This window comes from Diceros bicornis, chromosome 27 (assembly GCF_020826845.1).
Source record: "Diceros bicornis minor isolate mBicDic1 chromosome 27, mDicBic1.mat.cur, whole genome shotgun sequence".
Taxonomy (NCBI): Eukaryota; Metazoa; Chordata; class Mammalia; order Perissodactyla; family Rhinocerotidae; genus Diceros; species Diceros bicornis.
The window spans coordinates 43,728,814-43,748,389 of record NC_080766.1 but is presented as its reverse complement, the minus strand read 5'-3'; the positions used below and the strand labels follow the sequence as shown (position 1 = coordinate 43,748,389).

The window sequence follows — 19,576 nt, the reverse complement described above, 5'->3', positions numbered from 1 at the left end:
GCTATTATCAAAAAGACAAGAAATAACAAGTGTTGACAAGGATGGGGAGAAAAGGGAACCCTTGTGCACTGTTGCTGGGAATGTAAATTGGTGCAGCCACTATGGAAAACAGTATAGAGGGTCCTCAAAAACTTAAAAATATAACTACTATATGATCCGGCAATTCCACTTCTGGGTATTTATCTGAACAAAACAAAAACACTAACTTGGAAAAGACATATGCACCCCATGTTCATTGCAGCATTATTCACAATAGCCAAGATATGGAAACAACCTGAGTGTCTATCAATGGATGAATAGATAAAGAAGATGTGATATACCTACACAAGAGAATATTATTCAGCCCTAAAAAGGAAGGAAATCTTGCCATTTGCAACAACATGGATGGACCTTGAGGGCATTATGCTAAGCGACAGAGAAAGACAAATACCATACGATCTCACTTATATGTGGAACCAAAAAAAATAATAATAATAACCCTGAACTCATAGATACAGAGAGAACAAACAGATGGGTGGTTGCCAGTGGTGGTGGGGGGTGAAATGGGTGAAGGGGATCAAAAGGTACAAAATTCTGGTTATAAAATGAATAAGTCCTGAGGATGTCATGTACAGCATGGTGACTACAGTTAATAATACTGTATCGTAAAAACAACAAAAAAACTATTTTAGAACAGTTTTATATTTACAGAAAATTCGTGAAGCTAGCAGAGTTTCCATAAACCCACCTGGTTTCCTGTATCACTAACGTTTTGGTTAGAATGATACATTTGTTACAATTAATGAACCAATACTGATACATTAGTATTAACTGAATAAGCCACAGTTTACTCAGATTTCCTCTTCCTGTCCCAGGATCCCACGTGACATTTAGTCGTCGGGTCTCCTTAGGCTGCTCTTGGCTGTAACGGTTTTTCAGACTTTCTGTGCTTTTGATGACCTTGACAGTTGTGACAAGTACTGGCAGGTATTTTGTAGAGTGTCCCCTGCTGGAATTTTCTGGTGCTTTTCTCATGGGTAGAGGTAGGGGTTGCAGGTTTTGGGGAGGAAGACAGAGTTGAAGTGCCCTTCTGCCACCTGTGTCCAGGGCTCACACTGTCACCATGACTCACCACTGTTGGCGTTGACCGCGATCACGTGGTGCAGGGTGTCTGTGAGGTTTCTCACTGCAAGGTTGCGCCCAGACCTCATTCTGCACTTTCACACGGCAGTCACCAGGCCCAGCCCAGGCCACATGGGGAGGGGAGTGTTATGCCCCCCAGGGTCTTCCCTCCACTTTCACCCAGCACTGTCCTGTGGGACAACCCCTGCCCTGAGCGCCCCCCCCACCCCTCCCTCCACCGCCCCCACCGAGGGCCCCACTGTAGTAAACACCCCCTAGATCTTTTTCCTCATCCTTCTCCTTCGCCCCTACCCTGGACGCCACCCCCCAGCTCCTGAAGCCCCCACGGAACTCCCTCCCCCTCCCCGGCCCTCCTTGAGCCCCGCCTCCACCTCAGCCCCGCCCCAGAGCGCCCCGCCCGAACCCCACCCCACTGAGCTCCCCACCCTGACCTGAACCCCCCAGGCCTAACTGCACCCCTCACTCAGCACCCCCTTCCTGAACCCCCTAGCACCACCCCCCCAGCCCCCTCCTGTACTGAGTTCTTAACCCCACCCCACCCTGAGGGCTCTTCTCCCCCCTCACCCTGATTCCCTAACCCCCCACCCAGCAAGACCCCCGCCATGAGCGCCTCGTCCTCCCACCCAATACCCTCTCTCGGGGAGGGCTTCCCTGCCCCCTCCTCCCCGCCCCTCCCCGCCCCCGCACGTCACGCAAGGACCCTGCGCACCCCCCACCCCCAGTGCTCCTCAGCCGCCCACTCCCCTGGGCCCCCAGTCCGTCCACCTGACCCCTTTCCTGCTGGTTTCTGGGGGGCCCCTTCCCCTGGTTCCATGGCCCTCTCCTCCCCGGGGACCCTGATCCTGGAGACCCTGGATGGCTCGGACCCAGCCCGGCAGCTGGAGGAGGAGCGGTGGCAGCCGTCCTGTGAAATCCGTGAGACCCTTTCTCCTTCTCCCCAGGCTACCGCCTTTGAGGGTGTGACCAGGAGAGACCACAGGCTGGGGTCTGGGGACCCTGTGGGAGGAGGGAGCATGGGGGTGTCTGAGGGACCCACAGCTGTGGGTGGACACAGATGGAGGCAGGTGCTTCTGTAGGTGGTGGCCCCTCTGCCCCTGGGGAGACCCCCTGCCCTCCCATTTGTGGGCAGAAGCCCACCTGAGCCAACACTGTGGTGGGAATCCGAGCAGGGAGGGACATGCCACAGGCGACACAGCAAACCCCCTCTCAAGATTGGCACTCACCGCGGGTCTTCCTGCGCCTTGATCTGGGTCTGGAGGGGTGAGTGTCACTGTGGGAGGTGGGTGGTCTGCTCCGCCCCTCATGCTAAGGGCCAGGGGCTCCCAGGCAGAAGCTGACCAGCGATTTCCTCCTTTGCTTATGCATGTCCTGTCTCCTGGCGTGGCATCCCGTGGTGGCTGCCCCAGTTCTGGACCCAGAGGAAGAGCCCAGCATGGACATCATCCTGGTGGGCTCCAGCGAGCTGTCTTCCCCGCCTTCACCAGGGCCCCCCCGAGGTGAGGGCTCATGCAAGTCTTGGCCCCATCACTCAGGACGCTAGCTCCAGGCCTGGGCAACGTCTGGGGTTCCAGGTTTTGTGTGGATGCTCGGGCAGGGGCCCCAGCCAGGGCTTCCCCCCAAGCTCGGATGTTTAATGTGTCAGGAAAGGTGGAGGGGAGGGGGCAGTGGGGGTCCTCTGGCTCCTGTGACTTCAGAAGCTCAACCTGGGACGCTCACTTCTAGGCCATGTTTAAATTAGAGGTAGGCAGAAGAAGGAAGAGTCCACTTCTTATTTTCTTTTCCAGATCTTATTGCATATGAAGTCAAGGTTAACCACCGAGACATAGAAGGTGAGTGACTGTACACCTGCCCATGCCCAGGGAAAGGGGAAAGGCTTGCTGCAGCCTCATGCAGTCGTCCATCCTGAGAAGAAGGCAGTGAACACCACTGGTGCAGTGCTTGTCTCCCTCCACCAGCCCCAAGGCCCTGGAGACTTCATCTAAGGTGTCAGTTCAGCGCCTTTAGTATATTCACAGAGTTGTGCACCCATCACCACAGTCTGATTTTAGGACACTTTCATCACCCCAAAAGGAAACCCCATACCCATTAACAGTCACTCCCCATCCCTCACCCTCCCCTTAAGCATTAGGTAACCACGAATCTGCTTTCTTGATGGATGGATTTGCCTGTTCGGGATCCCTTGTGTTTCCATATGCAATTTAGGATCAGCTTGTCAGTTTCTGCAAAAAAAAAACCGGCTGGGGTTTTGAGAGGGATCTGTAGACCAATCTGGGGAGGCTCCCCATTTTAACACTATTCAGAGCTCTGACCCATGAACGTGGGATACCTTTCCATTTATTTAGATCTTTAATTTCTTTCAACGACGTTTTGTGGTTTTCCATGTGCGGGTCTTGCACTTTGTTAAATTTATTCCTTAGTCTGTCGCTCTGGTTGACGTTGTCATGACACGTTGCACTTTGGATGTCCCCTTAGACATGTGCATCTGCTGTGGAAGCTTCCAGGTGTACACACAGCACCCTCTGTTTGAGGGAGGGATGTGCGCTCCCTGCAAGGTAAGCAGGGAGGTGAGGGGGGTGGCTCCTGGAGGCCGGGAGCAGAGGAGGCGCTAGCTGGGCTCTGCTCTCCCCAAGGACAGGTTCCTGGATTGCCTCTTCTTGTACGATGATGACGGGAACCAGTCCTACTGCTCCATCTGCTGCTCCGGAGAAACGCTGCTCATCTGCGAAAACCCGGACTGCACCCGGTGAGGCGAGGGCCCGGGGTGGGGGTTGGGGTGAGGGCCAGAGGAGCCCCTACCCACTAGCCTAGGAAACTCCCATCCTTCTCAGCCATACATCCCGGGTGCGGAGGGATTTCCCTACAAAAGGATGAGATTCTCCAAAGCTTTCCATTTCCATCTCAAATATCTCATTTGGTGCAGACCCTTGACAAAAGATTTGCATTTCCAATTTTTCTTTCATTATTATTATCACCAAGACATAGCTGTTCCCTGAATTGTTACGTAGGGCAGTGATGGAAACCCCGCACCCCTGGGGCCACTGGTCACAGCAGGAGACAGGCAAGGGTATGTTGGTTCCTTGTTGCATGCCAACGTGAGCTCCATCCATGGTCTCCTCCCTCAGCCCTTCTGGACCATCCTCGTATTTACAGCTCCCCCCTCCCCAAACCCTCCCCCACCAGCTGGAGCTCCTGCACTTGGTTTACTGGGAGACCTTAACTGTTTCTGCAGGCACTGGAGTTTGGGCAAGACAGGTGGCTTAGGGGGTTCTTTGAAATCTGTCGTTGTCCGTGAATCCCCCACTGTCTTCTGCAGACCACTTGGTTCCTGTGGCTCTAGGTCCCTAAGAGGGACTGGTCCCTGGGTCCACAGCCTTGCCTTCCCACCACGCAGAGTGCAGAGACCACAGGGCCAACTTTGTATTTGCACCTGAGCCCGAGTGTGCTTCATCGATGGCTTGCTCCGAAGCAAGGAGCAGGCTCTCCTCTGCCTGCAGACCTACCCTCTGAGATTCCACCTGATGGAAGAGGGAACGTCATTTCAGTCACTGTGGTTTTCTGTTTGACTCTAGGTGCTATTGTTTCGAGTGTGTTGACACCCTGGTCAGCCCCGGGACCTCGGAGAAAGTTCAAGCCATGAGTAACTGGGTGTGCTTCCTGTGCCTGCCTTTCCCCCGCAGCGGGCTGCTGCAGAGGAGGAGGAAGTGGCGGGGCTGGCTGAAGGCCTTCTACGACCGGGAGGCGGTAAGGAGCCACGCAGCTTCAGGGACAGACGGATGTGCAGCGGCCCTAACTTTGTTGGTTTTCTCTGGTTACTGTTGCAAAATGCCCATCTGCTCTGATTCGTGGTGAAGTTAGAGGCTTTTAAGCAAATGCACATTTTTCCTTTTCCTTTTTGATAACAGGTTCCACTACAGACCATAGATGGTCTATTTTTTAAAAATTATTTTAGCATGGCAGTTCTGTTTCTTCCAAGCCTGGGAAGGAGGCATCTGTAGCAGGCGAGAGAGGGGCTCAGCCGAGGTGTGCTTCTAAGTCCAGCAAGTGGGAGCAAACGCTGGGGCAGAGGCACAGACATGGGACCTCTCGAGGGTCAGGGGGCTAGGCAGGGGCTGTGGCCTCATCAAAGGGGGTTGAACTGTGTCCCCCCCAAGGACACATCCAAGTCCTAACCCTGCTACCTGTGACTGTGACCTATTTTGGAAACAGAGTCTTTGCAGATGTAATTTAGTTAAGGATCTCAGGATGACATCCTGGCTGAGGGTGGCCTGAGAGGCAGACCTCTGTCTGCAGGTGCCTTTATGGTCTCTTTGGAAAACAAGGCACGTGTTGCTCCTTATAGAGCCTTCTTTTGGGTACATGCAGTGGCAGCAACCTTCCATCTCAATGTAGAAAGACCCCATGCTGGCAAGCTGCAGGAGGATTTTCACTCAGAAAGAAAATGAAGTTGATACTCAGAAATGTTATTGATGCTAGACCAGTGCTGGAGTGTCGGGAGGGGATGCGCTCGGCTCCTATGGCACACCAGGGAGCAAGGACGGGTGTCCCAGAGTGTCCATCAGAGCTCACCTCTGCTAGGACCCTCCACCCTCCTCACCTGCCCACCTCCTGCAGGCAGCCCAGGACCACTGCCTTCCCCAAACTCATGGGCTCATTTACTCACTGTCCGTGCTGGGCGCTGTCCTATCTGCTCAAGCCCCGGTGCGGGCAGCCCCCTGCTTAGGCCAGGTCCCCCACAGTCGGCAGCTCCATGCCCTGCTTGCCAGCGGCCAGACACCACCCAAGTGCAACCTCCTGGGGGGCAGGGGGCTCTGAGGGTGCTTTACAAATGAAACAACCCAGTCTCTGTCCCAGAAGGGGAGGGCGGGTGCTCTCCACTAGCCTCCCTGTGACCTTTGTCCTCAGTGGGGCTCCTTCGAGGCTGAACTTGAGGTGCTGCCTCTCAGCCCAGCAGGTCCCAGTCCACGGCCTGGGAAAGGCCTCACACTGGCAGCTTGGGGGGGGACTGGCAGCTTGGGGCCCACGTTCGGAGCCCCCAGTGGGGAAGGAGAGGAACTGGGTGAATCCCACTCTTGTGCATATTCAGAGTCCCCCAGATGTGAGACTCTACCCAAGAAATACAAGGGAAGTGTTTCCTCCGGGATAGAATTATGTTCCTTCACAGTCAGAAAATCCTTGCACCTGCCTTTCTGTTGCTGGAGGTGGCCGAGGTGGGGGTCAGGGCGGGAGACCTCAGCCTGGGGGGCAGACGGAGTCTTCATGGGGGTGGAGGGGAGGGGCAGGGTGATCAGGGTGGGGCCAGCGGCCTCTACAGGTGTGCCTCAGTTGTCCCCTTCATCCAGGAGAGATGCCTCTGCCGGGCAAGAAAGAATGTTCCCTGTGACTGACGGCTCTGTCACCAGGGAGTCGTCAGAATGTCCTTTTTTTTTCAAATTTGGAGGCGAGTCCCCTTGAGATGTATAAAACTGTGCCTGTGTGGAAAAGAGAGCCAGTCCGGGTACTGTCCCTTTTTGGTGACATCAAGAAAGGTGAGTGCAGTGACGTCCAGAGGATTCACGGTGGAAGATGCCCAGAGACAGACCCACAAGGGACACGATGTGTGTGGGGGACCAGAATATCCCCAGGGTCTCACTCGCTGAGCGTCTGGGGCTGAGGGCTGAGCACTGAAATGACTGGCATTTTCAGGATGCAGGGAGGGGGGAGGGTGCAGGAGCGCCTAGACCGCACTCCTTCGGAAGAGATGCCGTGAGGAAAGTGCATCACGTAAGCAGGATGGTAGGTGTGAAAGGCGTTAACGAGGCCACGGGCTGGCTCTCTGCCCAGGCTCTCTGCCCGGGACGGCCCTGTGCATGGCCACCTAACACCAAGGTCCACTTTAGATTCCTCCACACACCTGACCACCTTGCAGGGAGGCCCTGCCCCTCCTAGGGGTCCCTGCACCCTCCTCTCCACCCAAATATCCCGGCTCACCTGGCCGGCCACGTTCCAGCCTTACCTGAGGGTTCTGCCCCTTCTGGACCCTGCGCTGAGCCCCACCTGCTGGTGCCTTTGGAAATCCTATGGATTCTTCTGGGCCCAGCAGACATAAGAAGAATCCGTGAAAACGCTGCTTAGTCTCCTGCCAAATGGAATCCGGGGATCCGCCCACTTCCAGCACTGTGCTGTGTGCTTGGTGTAGTATCACCGTGGCCTCACATGAAGCCATGTCAGGGATGCGGGGCCTGAAACCCACACACAGTGGATGCAACTTGCCAGGTCATGCTGCTGGGGGTGCTGAAGGAACCCCAGAGTCACGGCCCAAGGCCACCCAGCCTTCGTCTCCCCGCCCAGACCATGCGTCCCTTAGTCGGACTTGTAAGATCCTTTCTGGGCTCGTCTTCCTTCCTCCAGGCTGCAGACTCTCCCAGGCCAACACGGGGCTCCTGCCGCCCACACTCTTCTCACACAGCCTGGCTGGGTGACATCAGCGTGGACTCCACTGCCCGGCAGATTTCCTAACCCAGAGCACGACACTGCAGCCCAGGAAGGCCTGGTTTTGCAACAAATGGCTTGACTTTGTTAAATTGCTCCTCAGTGGAGTTTGCTTACTTAGCTTATGACGCAACACATGTCTCCATCCTTAGTCCCGTCATGTCGTTAGGAAGATAAAGTTTGCTCTTCGATGACAGGTGTGCTTTCTGATCAGTCGTCGGCCTTTTGATTCCATGTGAAAATCAACACTGGCCCTTCTGTGTCCTTGCTTCTGTCCACCCAGAGCTAACGAGTTTGGGCTTTTTGGAAAACGGTTCTGACCCAGGAAGACTGAAACATTTGGATGATGTCACCAACACAGTGAGGAGGGACGTAAGTACTGCTCGTGTTCCTCCAGACGCCAGGGTAAGAGCAGGTGCGAGAGACCCGTCAGGGGGCCGCCGTGGATTGGGGGTGGCAGGGGGAGGAGGCTGGGGAGGGCCAGCTGCACAGCTCTGTCCCCAGCCAGGTCAATGTGGGGGGTCTCGCAGGAATTAGCACCCCACCGGCACAGTAGCTGGCTGTCACCCCACAGTGGAAGAGATGACAGGGGCATTTTTGTGGCCCCCACGCTGCCCACAGCCCAGGGCAGAGCCATCAGCCAAACCTGTCCAGCTCATTGGATTCCAAGGGCCAGTCCCACCCCCTGGGTTGGTGCTGCCCAGAGAAGGGGTCAGCCCCCCACCCTCTCTCTAAAGTAAAAGTGCTGAGTCTTGAACTAAACATCCGCTGATGAAACATCCTCCGGACACTGCAACAAAATGTTCCGGCTCCCTCGAAGGCTACTTCCTGCTGCCCCGGGATGGTGGCCTTGGAGGAAGTGCCTAAAAATGATTCGCAAACACCCAGCTTAGCCACGAGCCCCTCAGCACAGCTGGCAAAGGGCCAAGAATCTTCATCCTGGGGGCCTTGGGGCAGGGGGACCCTGATCTCTTGCCCCATGCCAGGACACAGCCACTCACACAAGGAGAGAAGATTAAAACCCATCGTCCTGAGAGCCTGACAAACATGGGCAGAGGGTCTGGGGGTACCAGGAGCGCTTGCCATCGAAGGGGCAGCAGCAAGGAAAAGGCTAGTGTGGGGGTCTGCTCCGCCTCCCCCCACCCCGCGCCGTGTACCTGCCAGGGCCTCACAGCTCTGCTGCTGGTCTGGCCGGGAAGCCTGTGTCCGAGGGGCTAGCCCTCCTCTCTGGTGGCCATCTAGCTCCATCACCCCCTCCGGAGGTCTCCCCTGCCCTGAGGCCCAGGACAGGCCTCTTTGTGGGGGAGGGTGCACCTCACATGGCCCTTGGACCTGAACCCCATACCCCATGGACTTCATTATCGTGGGCTTTGCCCAGGACCCCATGTCCCACCCTTGTCCCGACCCCTTCAGATGCCCCACCATGGAGCATCTCTGGAGCCCGCGTTCTTGTCCCAGACCCTCGGGGCAGGAGGCCTCCCTCTCAGGACTGGACGTTGGAGACGGGGTGCACGACGGGGACAAGAGGCCCGCACACATGGCCGGGCTGCAGGAACATGTCAGACAGGGGATTTCCCTGGATGTCCTGGGGTGACAGTGTAATGGAGCTGTTGCGTGAGAGCTGTTCTCGCTTGGCAGGGAAGATTGTAGCCGAGCTGTTAACCTCCAGCTGCTGCTGTCATGTCAGGGCACGTCTTGTATTTTCCAGCAACACACACAAAACCACGAGAATCCTTGGGGATAATTGTGTCTTCCTCCTAGGAGTGGTGCTGTAAGGGCACCATCTGGAATCAGCTGATTCTGAGTGCTCCCAGGAGGGCCAGCCTCTCCTCAGCTGACCAGAGCCGGGCTCTGTGCATCCCCGGGGCTGGTGGTGACTGAGAAACCACAGTGTCAGGTCCGACCGAGTGGGCCTTCCTGCCTGCCCCTGCCCTGGGCCCTGCAGGCTGAGCGGGCCAGCTTTGTCGTGATCACGGGGTCAGACATACAAGGTGCCTTCGGCCCTGTGGTGACCACTTGGCACTCAGGAGCCCCCGGTGTGCCCATGTCCCACAGGTGGAAGAATGGGGCCCGTTCGACCTCGTGTATGGCTCTACACCCACCCTCGGCCATGCCTGTGACCATCCTCCCGGTAAGAGACCTCAGTCTGCTCACATTCCCGGGCCCTCCTGTCCCCCTCAACCCCCTTCCATGCCACCTCAACCCTCCTCAGGGGGGTGAATTGTCTGCATTTTTCGTTGATGAATCGCTGACTCACATAAATTGTCCATACTCAGCGCACACACTTGGTGGGTTGGGACATGCATATCCCCGTGAAGCCATCGAGAGCGCAAGTGTTTCCATCCCCCCCAGAGACTGCCTCGCACCCCTGATCCTCCCCTTGTGCCCCCTGGGCGACCTCGGTGCTTGGCGTCTCTGCAGCACGTTTCCTTGGAATGGAATTATTTACCAAAGAAGATAGCCCGTGCTCTTCACCGGCCGGCTTCTCTCGCACCTGTGTCGTTTTAACTGCCTCTGTCCATTCTTGACACCGGGGTGCAGGGGTGAGACTGGGGTCTGCGCTCGGGGTGACATCAGCCCTGTGGCCTTGAGACCCATTTGCTGTTGGCGGGAGCAGGCGACACAGGGGTCCAGGCCAGCCACTCTGGAGCAAAGCTGTCGTGGTCCCCCTGCCCCCGCCAGCGCCGCTAAGCCCCGCCCTCGAGCCCCGTGTCCCCGCCCCGGCGGAGCCCAGACCACCTGGACTCGCGCCCCCCCAGGGTGGTACCTGTTCCAGTTCCACCGCGTCCTGCAGTACGCGAGGCCCCGGCCGGGCAGCCCGCGCCCCTTCTTCTGGATGTTTGTGGACAACCTCGTGCTGACCGAAGATGACCGGGACGTGGCCACTCGCTTCCTGGAGGTGCGTGCAGGCGCTGCGGTCCCAGGGGTGCCAGCCAGGCCGGTGCCTCCCCGAGGGACACTTTGGCCTTTTCAGGGGGTGACACAACTTAGATCCCAGCCCGGGACCTGAGTTTTCAGAGCTCGCAGGGCCCATGAGGCACAGACCGTGCCCGGCCTGGCGGCCTCGGGGGGCATCCCCTTCAGGCACCACACACTCAAACACACGTGTGAATACGCTACACACTCACACACGTGTACATACATCACGCACCACAGTACACAGCACACGAGTCACTAACACACCACACACCTGTGCAGCATCGCACGCACACACACACACACTCCCCACGTATCCAAATCCTGACCATTCGAGCAGCTACTTCTGGCCTCAGTGACGGGTCCATCCAGGGCTGACCTGGCCTGAGTCCCTCCCCGTTCCCCCACACACAGGACAGCCCCTGGCCGGGCCTGGTGTCCCCTCCTCTCGGGACGTCTCCCCCACGTTCCAATGTTCACAAACTTACAGCAGAAAGTCTCCTACCCACCTGGCCCCCACCTGTCCCCACGCCCTCATCTTCAGTGTCTTCATTACCTCCAGGTTCCTTTACACAAACACTAGCAAATCCACCTACGCTGTCGCTCTGCACTGCCTCTTTTTCACTTAACAATCGGCTTGGAAATCCTTCCTTTGCAAAAGCACCTTCCTCATTCTTAATTTGTGTGTTTCACTTTGTGCAGTTTTAGTTTGTATGGACATAAAATAACATATTCAGCCTGTTCCCTGTTGATGGATACTGGGTTTGTTTCTGATCTTTTGCTGTTACAAACAACACCACGGCAAGGGAGCGTGTGTGGGACTCCCTGAGGGATCAGTTCCAGCAGTGAGACAGCTGGATCAAAGGGTAAACAAGGGGTCACTTGCCCAGATGTTGTCCACCTGCCCTGGGCAGGGGCCATGCCCATCCACAGTGCCCCCAGCAGGGGACGGATGAGGAGCTGTTTCCTGTCTCAGCCACAGAGGGCCCCAAGTTCTCTTCTACGGTTCTTATTAGGGGCATTCCCAAGTCCCACCTGTCTTTTTCCTCCAATGGGAATTAGAATCTTCCATTTTATCATCTGACTGGTTTGGATTTGTGTACATGAAACTCTTGATTTCTACACATTAATTTTCCTCCTGCTGCCTCACTGGACCACCTTATGGATTATAGTAGTTTTCAGTCGATTGAATTAGACCTGCTATGTGTTTGAGCAGATCATCTGCAAATAGTGACAGTTTTTTCCTTCTGATTTTACACCTGGGATGTCTTTCTCACGTAAGATGTTGCTGGTCATCTTGGACAGTGCTGAATCGTAGTAGTGACGGGCATGCCTGACTTGTTCCTGACTTTCACTTTCCAGTGTTTCCCTATGAAGCTGATGCTGGGATGGAGGCTGAGGTTGATATATTTCATTATGTTAAGGAAGTTTCCATTGATTTCCTTTTTTTTCTTTTGAACGATTTCATCAAGAATAATTGTTGGATTTTGTCAAATGTTCTTTCTGATGTCTAGGGAGATAATTAGATAATTTTCCTCTTTAGATTTATTAATAGGCTATAACATACAGATAGATTTCCTAATAACGAACCATCCTTGCATTCCTGGAAAAAAGCTCACTTAGTCGTGGTGAATGGCTCTTTTAACTTACTGCTGAATTCTGGTGAACAGCGTTTCATCTAGGATTTTCACTTTGATAAGCACAAGAGAGGCTGGTATGTAGTCTTTTTGTTTTGTGCCATCTTTGTTGGGTTGGAGTATCCATGTTAAACTGGCATCATAAAAATAGTTGAAAAATTGACAGAATTCTCCTGTGAAATTGTCTGGATGGGTGGTTGTTGCTGTTGTTTTAGACAGGAGTAGCTCTTTTGTAGAAACTGCTCTATTAAGATTTTCTGTCTTTTCTGAGATCAATTTGGTAAGTTATGTTTTCCTAGAATGTAATCTGTTTACTTATAGTTATAGAAATCACTTTCACAGAGTTGAGCAAAGTGGTCTCATGGTTGGTTCTTCTTCCTTCCATGTCTGTGGTTATTTCTTCTCCTTAGGAAGTATGGAATTTTAAAAATACTGACGTGTTGTCACATGGCAGTCAGGAACAGGTTCGTAAGCTGCACTGTTTATTAATAAAATCTATGAATAGGTAATCATGGGTCAAACCAAAAATCTCGATTTCAAAACCTAGGCACCAGTCACCCACAAACTCAGAGGACAGCAAAAATACTAACTTCTGATCATTCTGTGCACATGTTTCATAGGTCAAACTTCACCCCAAATCAGAAGTAGGCAAAAAGGGAACTTCTCATATTTTCTGTAACTGCTCCCATTTTGCTGTGGAACCTCATTCCTGCTGCTGGTAGGGAAGAATCTAGACCTGTCAAATATAGGTACTGTCTCTTCCAGCTCTGGTGACTGATGGTACATCAGGTGTGAGTCTCGCCTCTCAGCCAGGTGCCTGGACACAGGAGGAGGCTATGTGTCCAGGGGCAGTGGGGCTTGGGAATGGTCCACAAGGGCCCCTCTGCCAGCCCCCATGTCCAGGGAGGTGGAGTCAAGAGCACCTCGTGTTGGGTGTTGGGGACTAAGTGACCTCTTGCCTCAGTTTCTCCTCCATGCCTCTCTCCCTTCTGCAGCTCCCCCTCCCAGCGTTGGTGAGTCCATCTTGCCTCCCTCGCGCTCCTCCCCCTGTCTTCCGGTACCTTCTAGGAATACTGTGACCCCAGGATTCCAGGCAGCCCACTTGGCTCCTGACCAGGATGGTGAAATGCTGGCATTTTAAAAAACCCTTCTTTCTGCCAGCAAAGCCTCTTATCTCCCTGAGACAAAACATCTCTTGGCTCAAAGACCAAGGCCTTCTTTATCCTTCACAGGAATCCACCTCCGAGCTGGAGCAGGTGGGGAATCCCCGGGCCGTGTGACCTGTGGGAATGAAAAATCTACTGGTTAAAAGTTTAAAAGTAGTATCTCGTATTTCTTCCTCATAAGGTGATTTATAAGAAAAAAAAATGTGACATGTAAACAATGTCAACTGGGAGATGTTGTCAGTCTAGAAAGACTGTTGACCTTATTCTGAGGGCTAGACAGGGTTCCCACGGTGGCTGAGGCCTGTGAGCACCAAGGGGGACAGTGGTCATTGTCCAGGTGACCGTAATCCCCAGCCGATATTTCCACCCCTCAGACCGACCCCGTGACCATCCAGGACATCTGCAGCAGAACCATCTGGAATGCCGTGCACGTGTGGAGCAACATCCCAGCTGTGAAAAGGTATTTCCTGTGCATTCAAGGTCCTTTGGAAGCGTGGAGGGACCCTGACCCAGCGTTGGGTTCACCAAAGAAACAGAAGTCTGAGAGAACGGGGAGTTTTCTAGACAGCCATGCACGGAGCAGCCTCCGTGTCCTGGTCGGGGGCTGTGTCTGGTGGGCCTTCAGGCCACTCGGAAAATTCTAGACATGGTCAAGGTCAGGAATGCCCCCTTCCACTTTGGGGACCTTTTCCCAACTTTTTGCACAAATGCCTCCCGAGGTTCTCATCTCAGGACAAACTCTTGGATGTGAGCCACATGGCCACGTGCGTTCTGGCCCTAGTACCCCCTCCTCAGCCTTCTGGGGCACCTGCCTCGCCCTACACACACCAAACATTTCACACACCCGCTCACACACTCACTCTCACATTCACACGCACCCACTCACACTCACTCACATGCTCACACAAGCCCATGCACACTCAATCACACACCCAGGATGCACTTGTGGGCTGTGCTGAACTTCCTTCAGTCCCTGAAACACACCATGCCTCGGGCCTTCACGCATGCCCCTCCTCCGCTGCCGGAATATTCTGGCGACTGTTCATTCTCATGAACATTCTCTCTGCCTCACCCGCTCCCCGACCACACTCACTGCCCCTGGTCTGGCCAACTCTGCTCCTCCGGGCAGGCTTTCTGCTCCCAGGACACCTGCCCTCGCTCTCCTGTCTTCCCTCACACCATGTCCCCCCCGGAGACCTTGAGGAGCTGGCCATCTCCCTTCCCCCGCCTCACAGCACCTGGCGGGGGCCCTTATGTTGAACGTTGACGGCATCTTCTGGGACAGCTAAGTTATGTCTCCTCCTCCTGACAGTGAGTTTCTGGAAACTTCTTCCCACCCACCTCCCAATTCCAGCCTTCTCCCTGCTGGCAGCGTGGCATGAGCCCACCGCCCCACCTGCCCAGGCTGGGCCCTTGCCAGGCCACACCCAGGGTTTGGGGTTAGGTGCAGCTAAGGTACAGCAGCTTTCCAGAATGCTATCTTTTCAGAGGCCTTGAGAGTCATCCCGCCTCTTCTGTGTACATCTCCCCTGCCCCCACCCCACCAGCTCCCCCTCCTTCCCCTCAAGGAAGGTGCCTGGGGAGGCGAGCGGGCGGGCACTTGGTTCCCAGAAGTGAAGCTGGAATCCGGCTTCATTGCAAGGGCGTTTTCCTTTCCGGCTGGTGTTGTCTTAGTAGTGAGGAGAGAGACCCACACTCACTGAAAGCAGACATCGTTAATCAGCAGCTGCCGCCAGATGGCCAGGGTCCAGAGGGCCACATCATCTCTCCCTCGGAAGGTGGAGCCACTCGGGGGGAGCAGGCGGGGAGAGAACCCGGAGGGGCACTGCGTGTTTCCGACACCTCATTTGTAAACGGAGAAATGTCCCCCAACTCCAGTGAGGTGCTGGCGAGCAGGAGAAGGGGGTTCCGGGGGCCCCGTCCTTGAAGCCTCGTCCCCATGGGTTGCACCAGATTGCAGGCGGGGGTGCCATGTTCTCCCCGCCCGCCCGCCCCCCACGCAGGGCCTCCAGCACAGGCAGCCACAGGACCACGGGGGACGTGCCCAGTGCCGTGTGGGGGCTTGGGTGCATCAGAAGCCTCGGGGACGACACACAATGCGGTTTGCCAACCTTTGCCAGAGGAGTCCCGCCCTTTCCTCTGTGTGGGTTTGCTCCGTGATGGCTGAAAGTGGGACCCATCCAGCTGGGCCAAGGGTCTCGCCTTGGGGACCCTCTCTGCCCCCCACTGCCCTACCTGCCTCTCAAGGGACCGGCTCCTCCTTGGGGGAGGCAGGAGGTGTGGGGACCATCTCGTCCCCTGCCACCCAGGAAGAGCTTGTTATTCCACTACTGGGTGAAAAAGTCACAGGACATGGTGGGGTCGTCTGTGGATGTTTATCTCGGAGACCTCCGGATAATCTAGGGAGACCGGCACCAGCCAGCCTTCCTCGTGGGAGCCCCTTTCCCATCCACTGTCCTGCCTGGCCCTCAGGGAGCCCCCGTGGTGCCCGGTTGGTAACGAGCCCCCTTCTCTCCTCCCAGCAGGCACTCAGCCCTGGTTTCGCAGGAGGAATCCTCCCTGCGGGCTCAGGAGAGGCAGAGAGCAAAGCCCCCCACCCAGGGGCCAGCCAAGCTGGTGAAGAATTGTTTTCTCCCCCTGAGAGAATATTTCAAGTATTTTTCAACAGAACTCACTTCCTCTTTATAAATGAGTCACTATACTTTGAAAAAAAATGACTTTTCCTAGAACAAAGACAACTTTCCTTATATTGTCTCTTTTTTCCTCTTTGTTATTTCATCCGCTTGACTGTGGATTTTCCATGGTTGCTACAGACCCGTCTTCCCTTTGGGTCTGGAGACGCAGGGCCCCGACCCACCATGCCCTTCGAGGAATGGGGGGAAACACCCCGTGTCTAACCAGGACGAGATCCTGATGTTACAGTGCATAGTGTGCTGCTGAAAACATTTGTGTGTGTCAATTGAGAAGTTAAAAATATATTTATGGTGATGAGTTAGTGGTCATTTTTTGGTGGTGGTGTGTATAAGCACAGCCTTTATTTTCCTCTATAGGACATGGGGGTGCACGTGAGGACAACGAGCAGGACACGTTCTTATAAGTGCTTGTTCCACGTTCTCCACACGTACACACAGCCAGTGCCGTCACACGACTGCCATTTGCTGTTATAGTTAAAACCACCTGATTATAGCCTCGCGAACTGTACCAAACCTTGTCAAAGTGTAGACTGTCAAACTTGGTAAGTGGGGAGAATGAACTGAATAGACAGCGCAGGGGACGAGGCCAGATCCACTTTTGGTCCTCCTTAACCCAGAGGCACCTGCTTGTAGAAAGCAGGATTCTGCTCCCACTGGGCTTCAGCGAAGATAAACCCAATGCAGAGCATCGACTCAAGCTGGCTTCACATCACGCGTAGTGAATCCTAAAGGGGTCTTTCTCGATTAGCCAGAAAACCCCCAAAAGGGATCTAGACTTAGATAAACAGACTCAGTTCGTCCTGGGCATTACCACTGTGCCTTGGGGACCCCTGGGTCCAGTGCGGGTGCTGTTAGCGGTATGTAAAACGCTTTGTGGAAGAAAGGTGGGGTTAAATGGAAACTTTTGAAGATTTTAAAAAAATGCCTTGAGGTAGAATACAAGCCGTGATGGTTAATTGTATGTGTCGACATGGCTGGGCCACGGTGCCCAGACATTTGTTCAAACCTTATTCTGGGTGTTCCTGTGAAGGTGTGTTTTGGGTGAGATTAACATTTAAATTGGTGGACTTCAAGTAAAGCAGATCACTCTCCATAATGTGGGTGGGCGCTATGGTATGAATGTCCACGTCCTCCCAAAACTGACATGTTGAAATCTTAACCCCCAGGGTGACGGTTTTAGGAGGTGGGGCCTTTGGGAGATGAGTCCAGAATGGGATTAGTGCCCTTAGAAAAAGGCCCCAGAGAGCTCCCTCACCCTTTCTGCCATGTGAGGATACAGGAAAAGTGTAGGACCAAGAAGAGGACCCTCACCACCTGTGCGGCACCCCCATCCCCCTTCCCCACTCCAGAGCTGTGAGAAATACGTTTCTGTCGTCTATAAACCTCCCAGTGTGTGGTATTTTGTTACAGCAGCCCAATAGACTGAGACAGTGGGCCTCATCCACGCCACTGTCTTGGATGAAGGCCTGAATAGGACAACAGCTGACCTCCTCTGAGCAGGAAGAAATGCAGCAGCTGACAGCTGTGGACTCGAGTTACAACTCTTCCTTGGGTCTCCAGCCAGCCAGCACACCCCACAGATTTGGGGTTCATTGAGCCTCCATATGGCATGAGCCAATTCCTTGAAGTACATTTCTCTCTATATATACATACATCCTGTTGGTTCTGTTTCTCTGGAAAGCCCTGACTAATACAGACATCTTCATCAAATCAATGTGAACCTTCCCTCGCGGTTGGAATGGAAAACAATCCTGGGCTCTGACGTCACAGATCTCATGTCCAGGGGCTAATTTAGCAAGATCTGTAACGAAACCGAGGTCACAGCAGCCCCAGAAAACACAGAGGAAGTGGAGACGAGGACACAGCATAGATAAGACCTTCGCGGTAGGCCAAGCTCTGGATCCAAGCTGACCGCAAAGACGTGTGCCCGTGGCAGCAACTGGCAGGACAGGGCGTGGTGACAGCTCTGCACCGGTGGGCTGACTCCAGGCTGTTTCCACCCAAGATAACCGACGCCATGGGGCCCCACCTAGTGTCCACTTTCCATTAGACTGCCCCCAAGTAGGGGCCCAGAGCCACTCAAAACAGCTTTACATCTTCAGCTCTCTCTCAATCACCTTGAGATTCTCCCTTTAAATATTTTAATCCCACCTACAGGACCCTGTTTATGACCCTCTGTGGTTGGCTGAATAATGACCGCCAAAACATGTCCGTGTCCTGGTGACCTAATGGGTGTCACCTTATAGGGCAAAAAAGGATTTAGCCGATGTGATGAAATGGAGATGGGGAGATTGTCCTGGATTATCCAGGTGGGCCCTACATGTGATCACAGAGGTGCTCATCAGGGGAGGCAGAGGGAGGCTTGACCTCATACAGACGAGAGGGCCCTGACCATAGAGGCGGAGATGTAGGGGCAGCTACAAGCCAAGGGACGGCTGGGGCCACCAGGGGCAGAAGAGGCAGGAAGGATCCTTGTACCCATCTCAGACTTCCAGCCTCCAGAGCTTCAGGAGAATCTATTTCTGTTGTTTTAGGCCACTAGTTTGTGGTATTTAGTTACAGCACCCAGAGGAAACTGACACACCCCCTAAGAGGAAAGATGGGCTTCCTGGAGGAGGGATCAGTCAAGCTCTCGGCATCAGCTGACGCCTGCCATGTCACAGGCACGTGGCTGGACTCTAGGGGAACTGGGGCAGGAACAGCGGAGGGGAAGCCTGGGTCTCCAGCATCGAGGCGCACACTTCCTGCTTCCAGCTCTGCACCGAGCTTCGAATCCCCAGCACAAACATGACTCCTACTTGGTTCTCAGGTCGGCCTAGATATTCTTTCCGGTGGGCTTCTCTCTCTACATTCTTTGACGGCATGAGAATCAGTCATGGTCAAGGGGAAGGGAAGAAAGAAACACCCTCTTTAACTGCAGGAAGCCTCCTGAGGGGGTCTTCTCTTTTTCATTTATGTTAAAATCCTCTGTGCCAGTGTTGGTGGAAGGCTGTGTGTGTGTTAGCTCACAATAGCCACCTATTAACTAGGCTGCTTTGTGAGGAAGGTGTTGTAACATCCCCACTTCACAAATGGGAAAACGCAGGCACAGAGGGGTTGAGTAGGTTGGTCAATGTCACACAGCTCCTGAGAAGCAGAGCTGGGATTTGAACCCAGCATGCACTTCTCAGGCTGAGGGTCCTGTGGCTGGTCTTGGTCCCCCTCCTGGGGGTGCCCCTGCCCCCATGGCCCCAGTCCCATCTGGACGCCCCCTTCCAGCCCAGCTGCCACTTCCCTCCCTGCTCAACAGAGTCCCCACTCTTGGGTGCGCCCAGCAGCCGCACTTGGCCTTCTGGGGTCTGAGGCGCCGACTAGCTCTGCCATGTTAGCCCGTTCTAGCCCCCTGCTCTCACCTCCCCTCCCCTACCACCGGAGGGGCAGTGTGGGGGCTGCGATGAAGGGCTTCGCTTCCAGACCCTCCGGACTGGGCACCTTCTCTTCCCTGCTCCAGGATGAGCCGGCACCCTCTGAGGGAGACTTTAACCGAGCCGGGGGTGGGGGGGGTCTCTCCATCCCCCAGGACCAGCTCCTCTCC

At 54.6% G+C, this 19,576-nt stretch overlaps 1 protein-coding gene across 1 annotated transcript; it reads left to right on the top strand.

The window, feature by feature from the left end:
* The first annotated feature begins 1,934 nt into the window (after positions 1 to 1,934).
* DNMT3L (DNA methyltransferase 3 like) lies at positions 1,935 to 15,997 on the top strand. Its single transcript, XM_058523221.1, has 12 exons — positions 1,935 to 2,040; positions 2,505 to 2,618; positions 2,907 to 2,951; positions 3,595 to 3,674; positions 3,753 to 3,865; positions 4,692 to 4,863; positions 6,560 to 6,647; positions 7,874 to 7,962; positions 9,646 to 9,721; positions 10,350 to 10,489; positions 13,684 to 13,769; positions 15,832 to 15,997. Exons 1-12 carry the CDS (start codon positions 1,935 to 1,937, stop codon positions 15,995 to 15,997), a joined length of 1,275 nt encoding a protein of 424 aa, XP_058379204.1.
* The last annotated feature ends 3,579 nt before the right edge of the window (positions 15,998 to 19,576 follow it).

Excerpts from the sequence above, each read along its gene's own strand:
- DNMT3L (XM_058523221.1), top strand. The coding sequence starts at position 1,935 with ATGGCCCTCTCCTCCCCGGGGACCCTGATCCTGGAGACCCTGGATGGC. Across the intron at positions 10,490-13,683 it reads TGGCCACTCGCTTCCTGGAG|ACCGACCCCGTGACCATCCA; the intron begins GTGCGTGCAGGC and ends TCCACCCCTCAG. Across the intron at positions 13,770-15,831 it reads AACATCCCAGCTGTGAAAAG|CAGGCACTCAGCCCTGGTTT; the intron begins GTATTTCCTGTG and ends CTCTCCTCCCAG.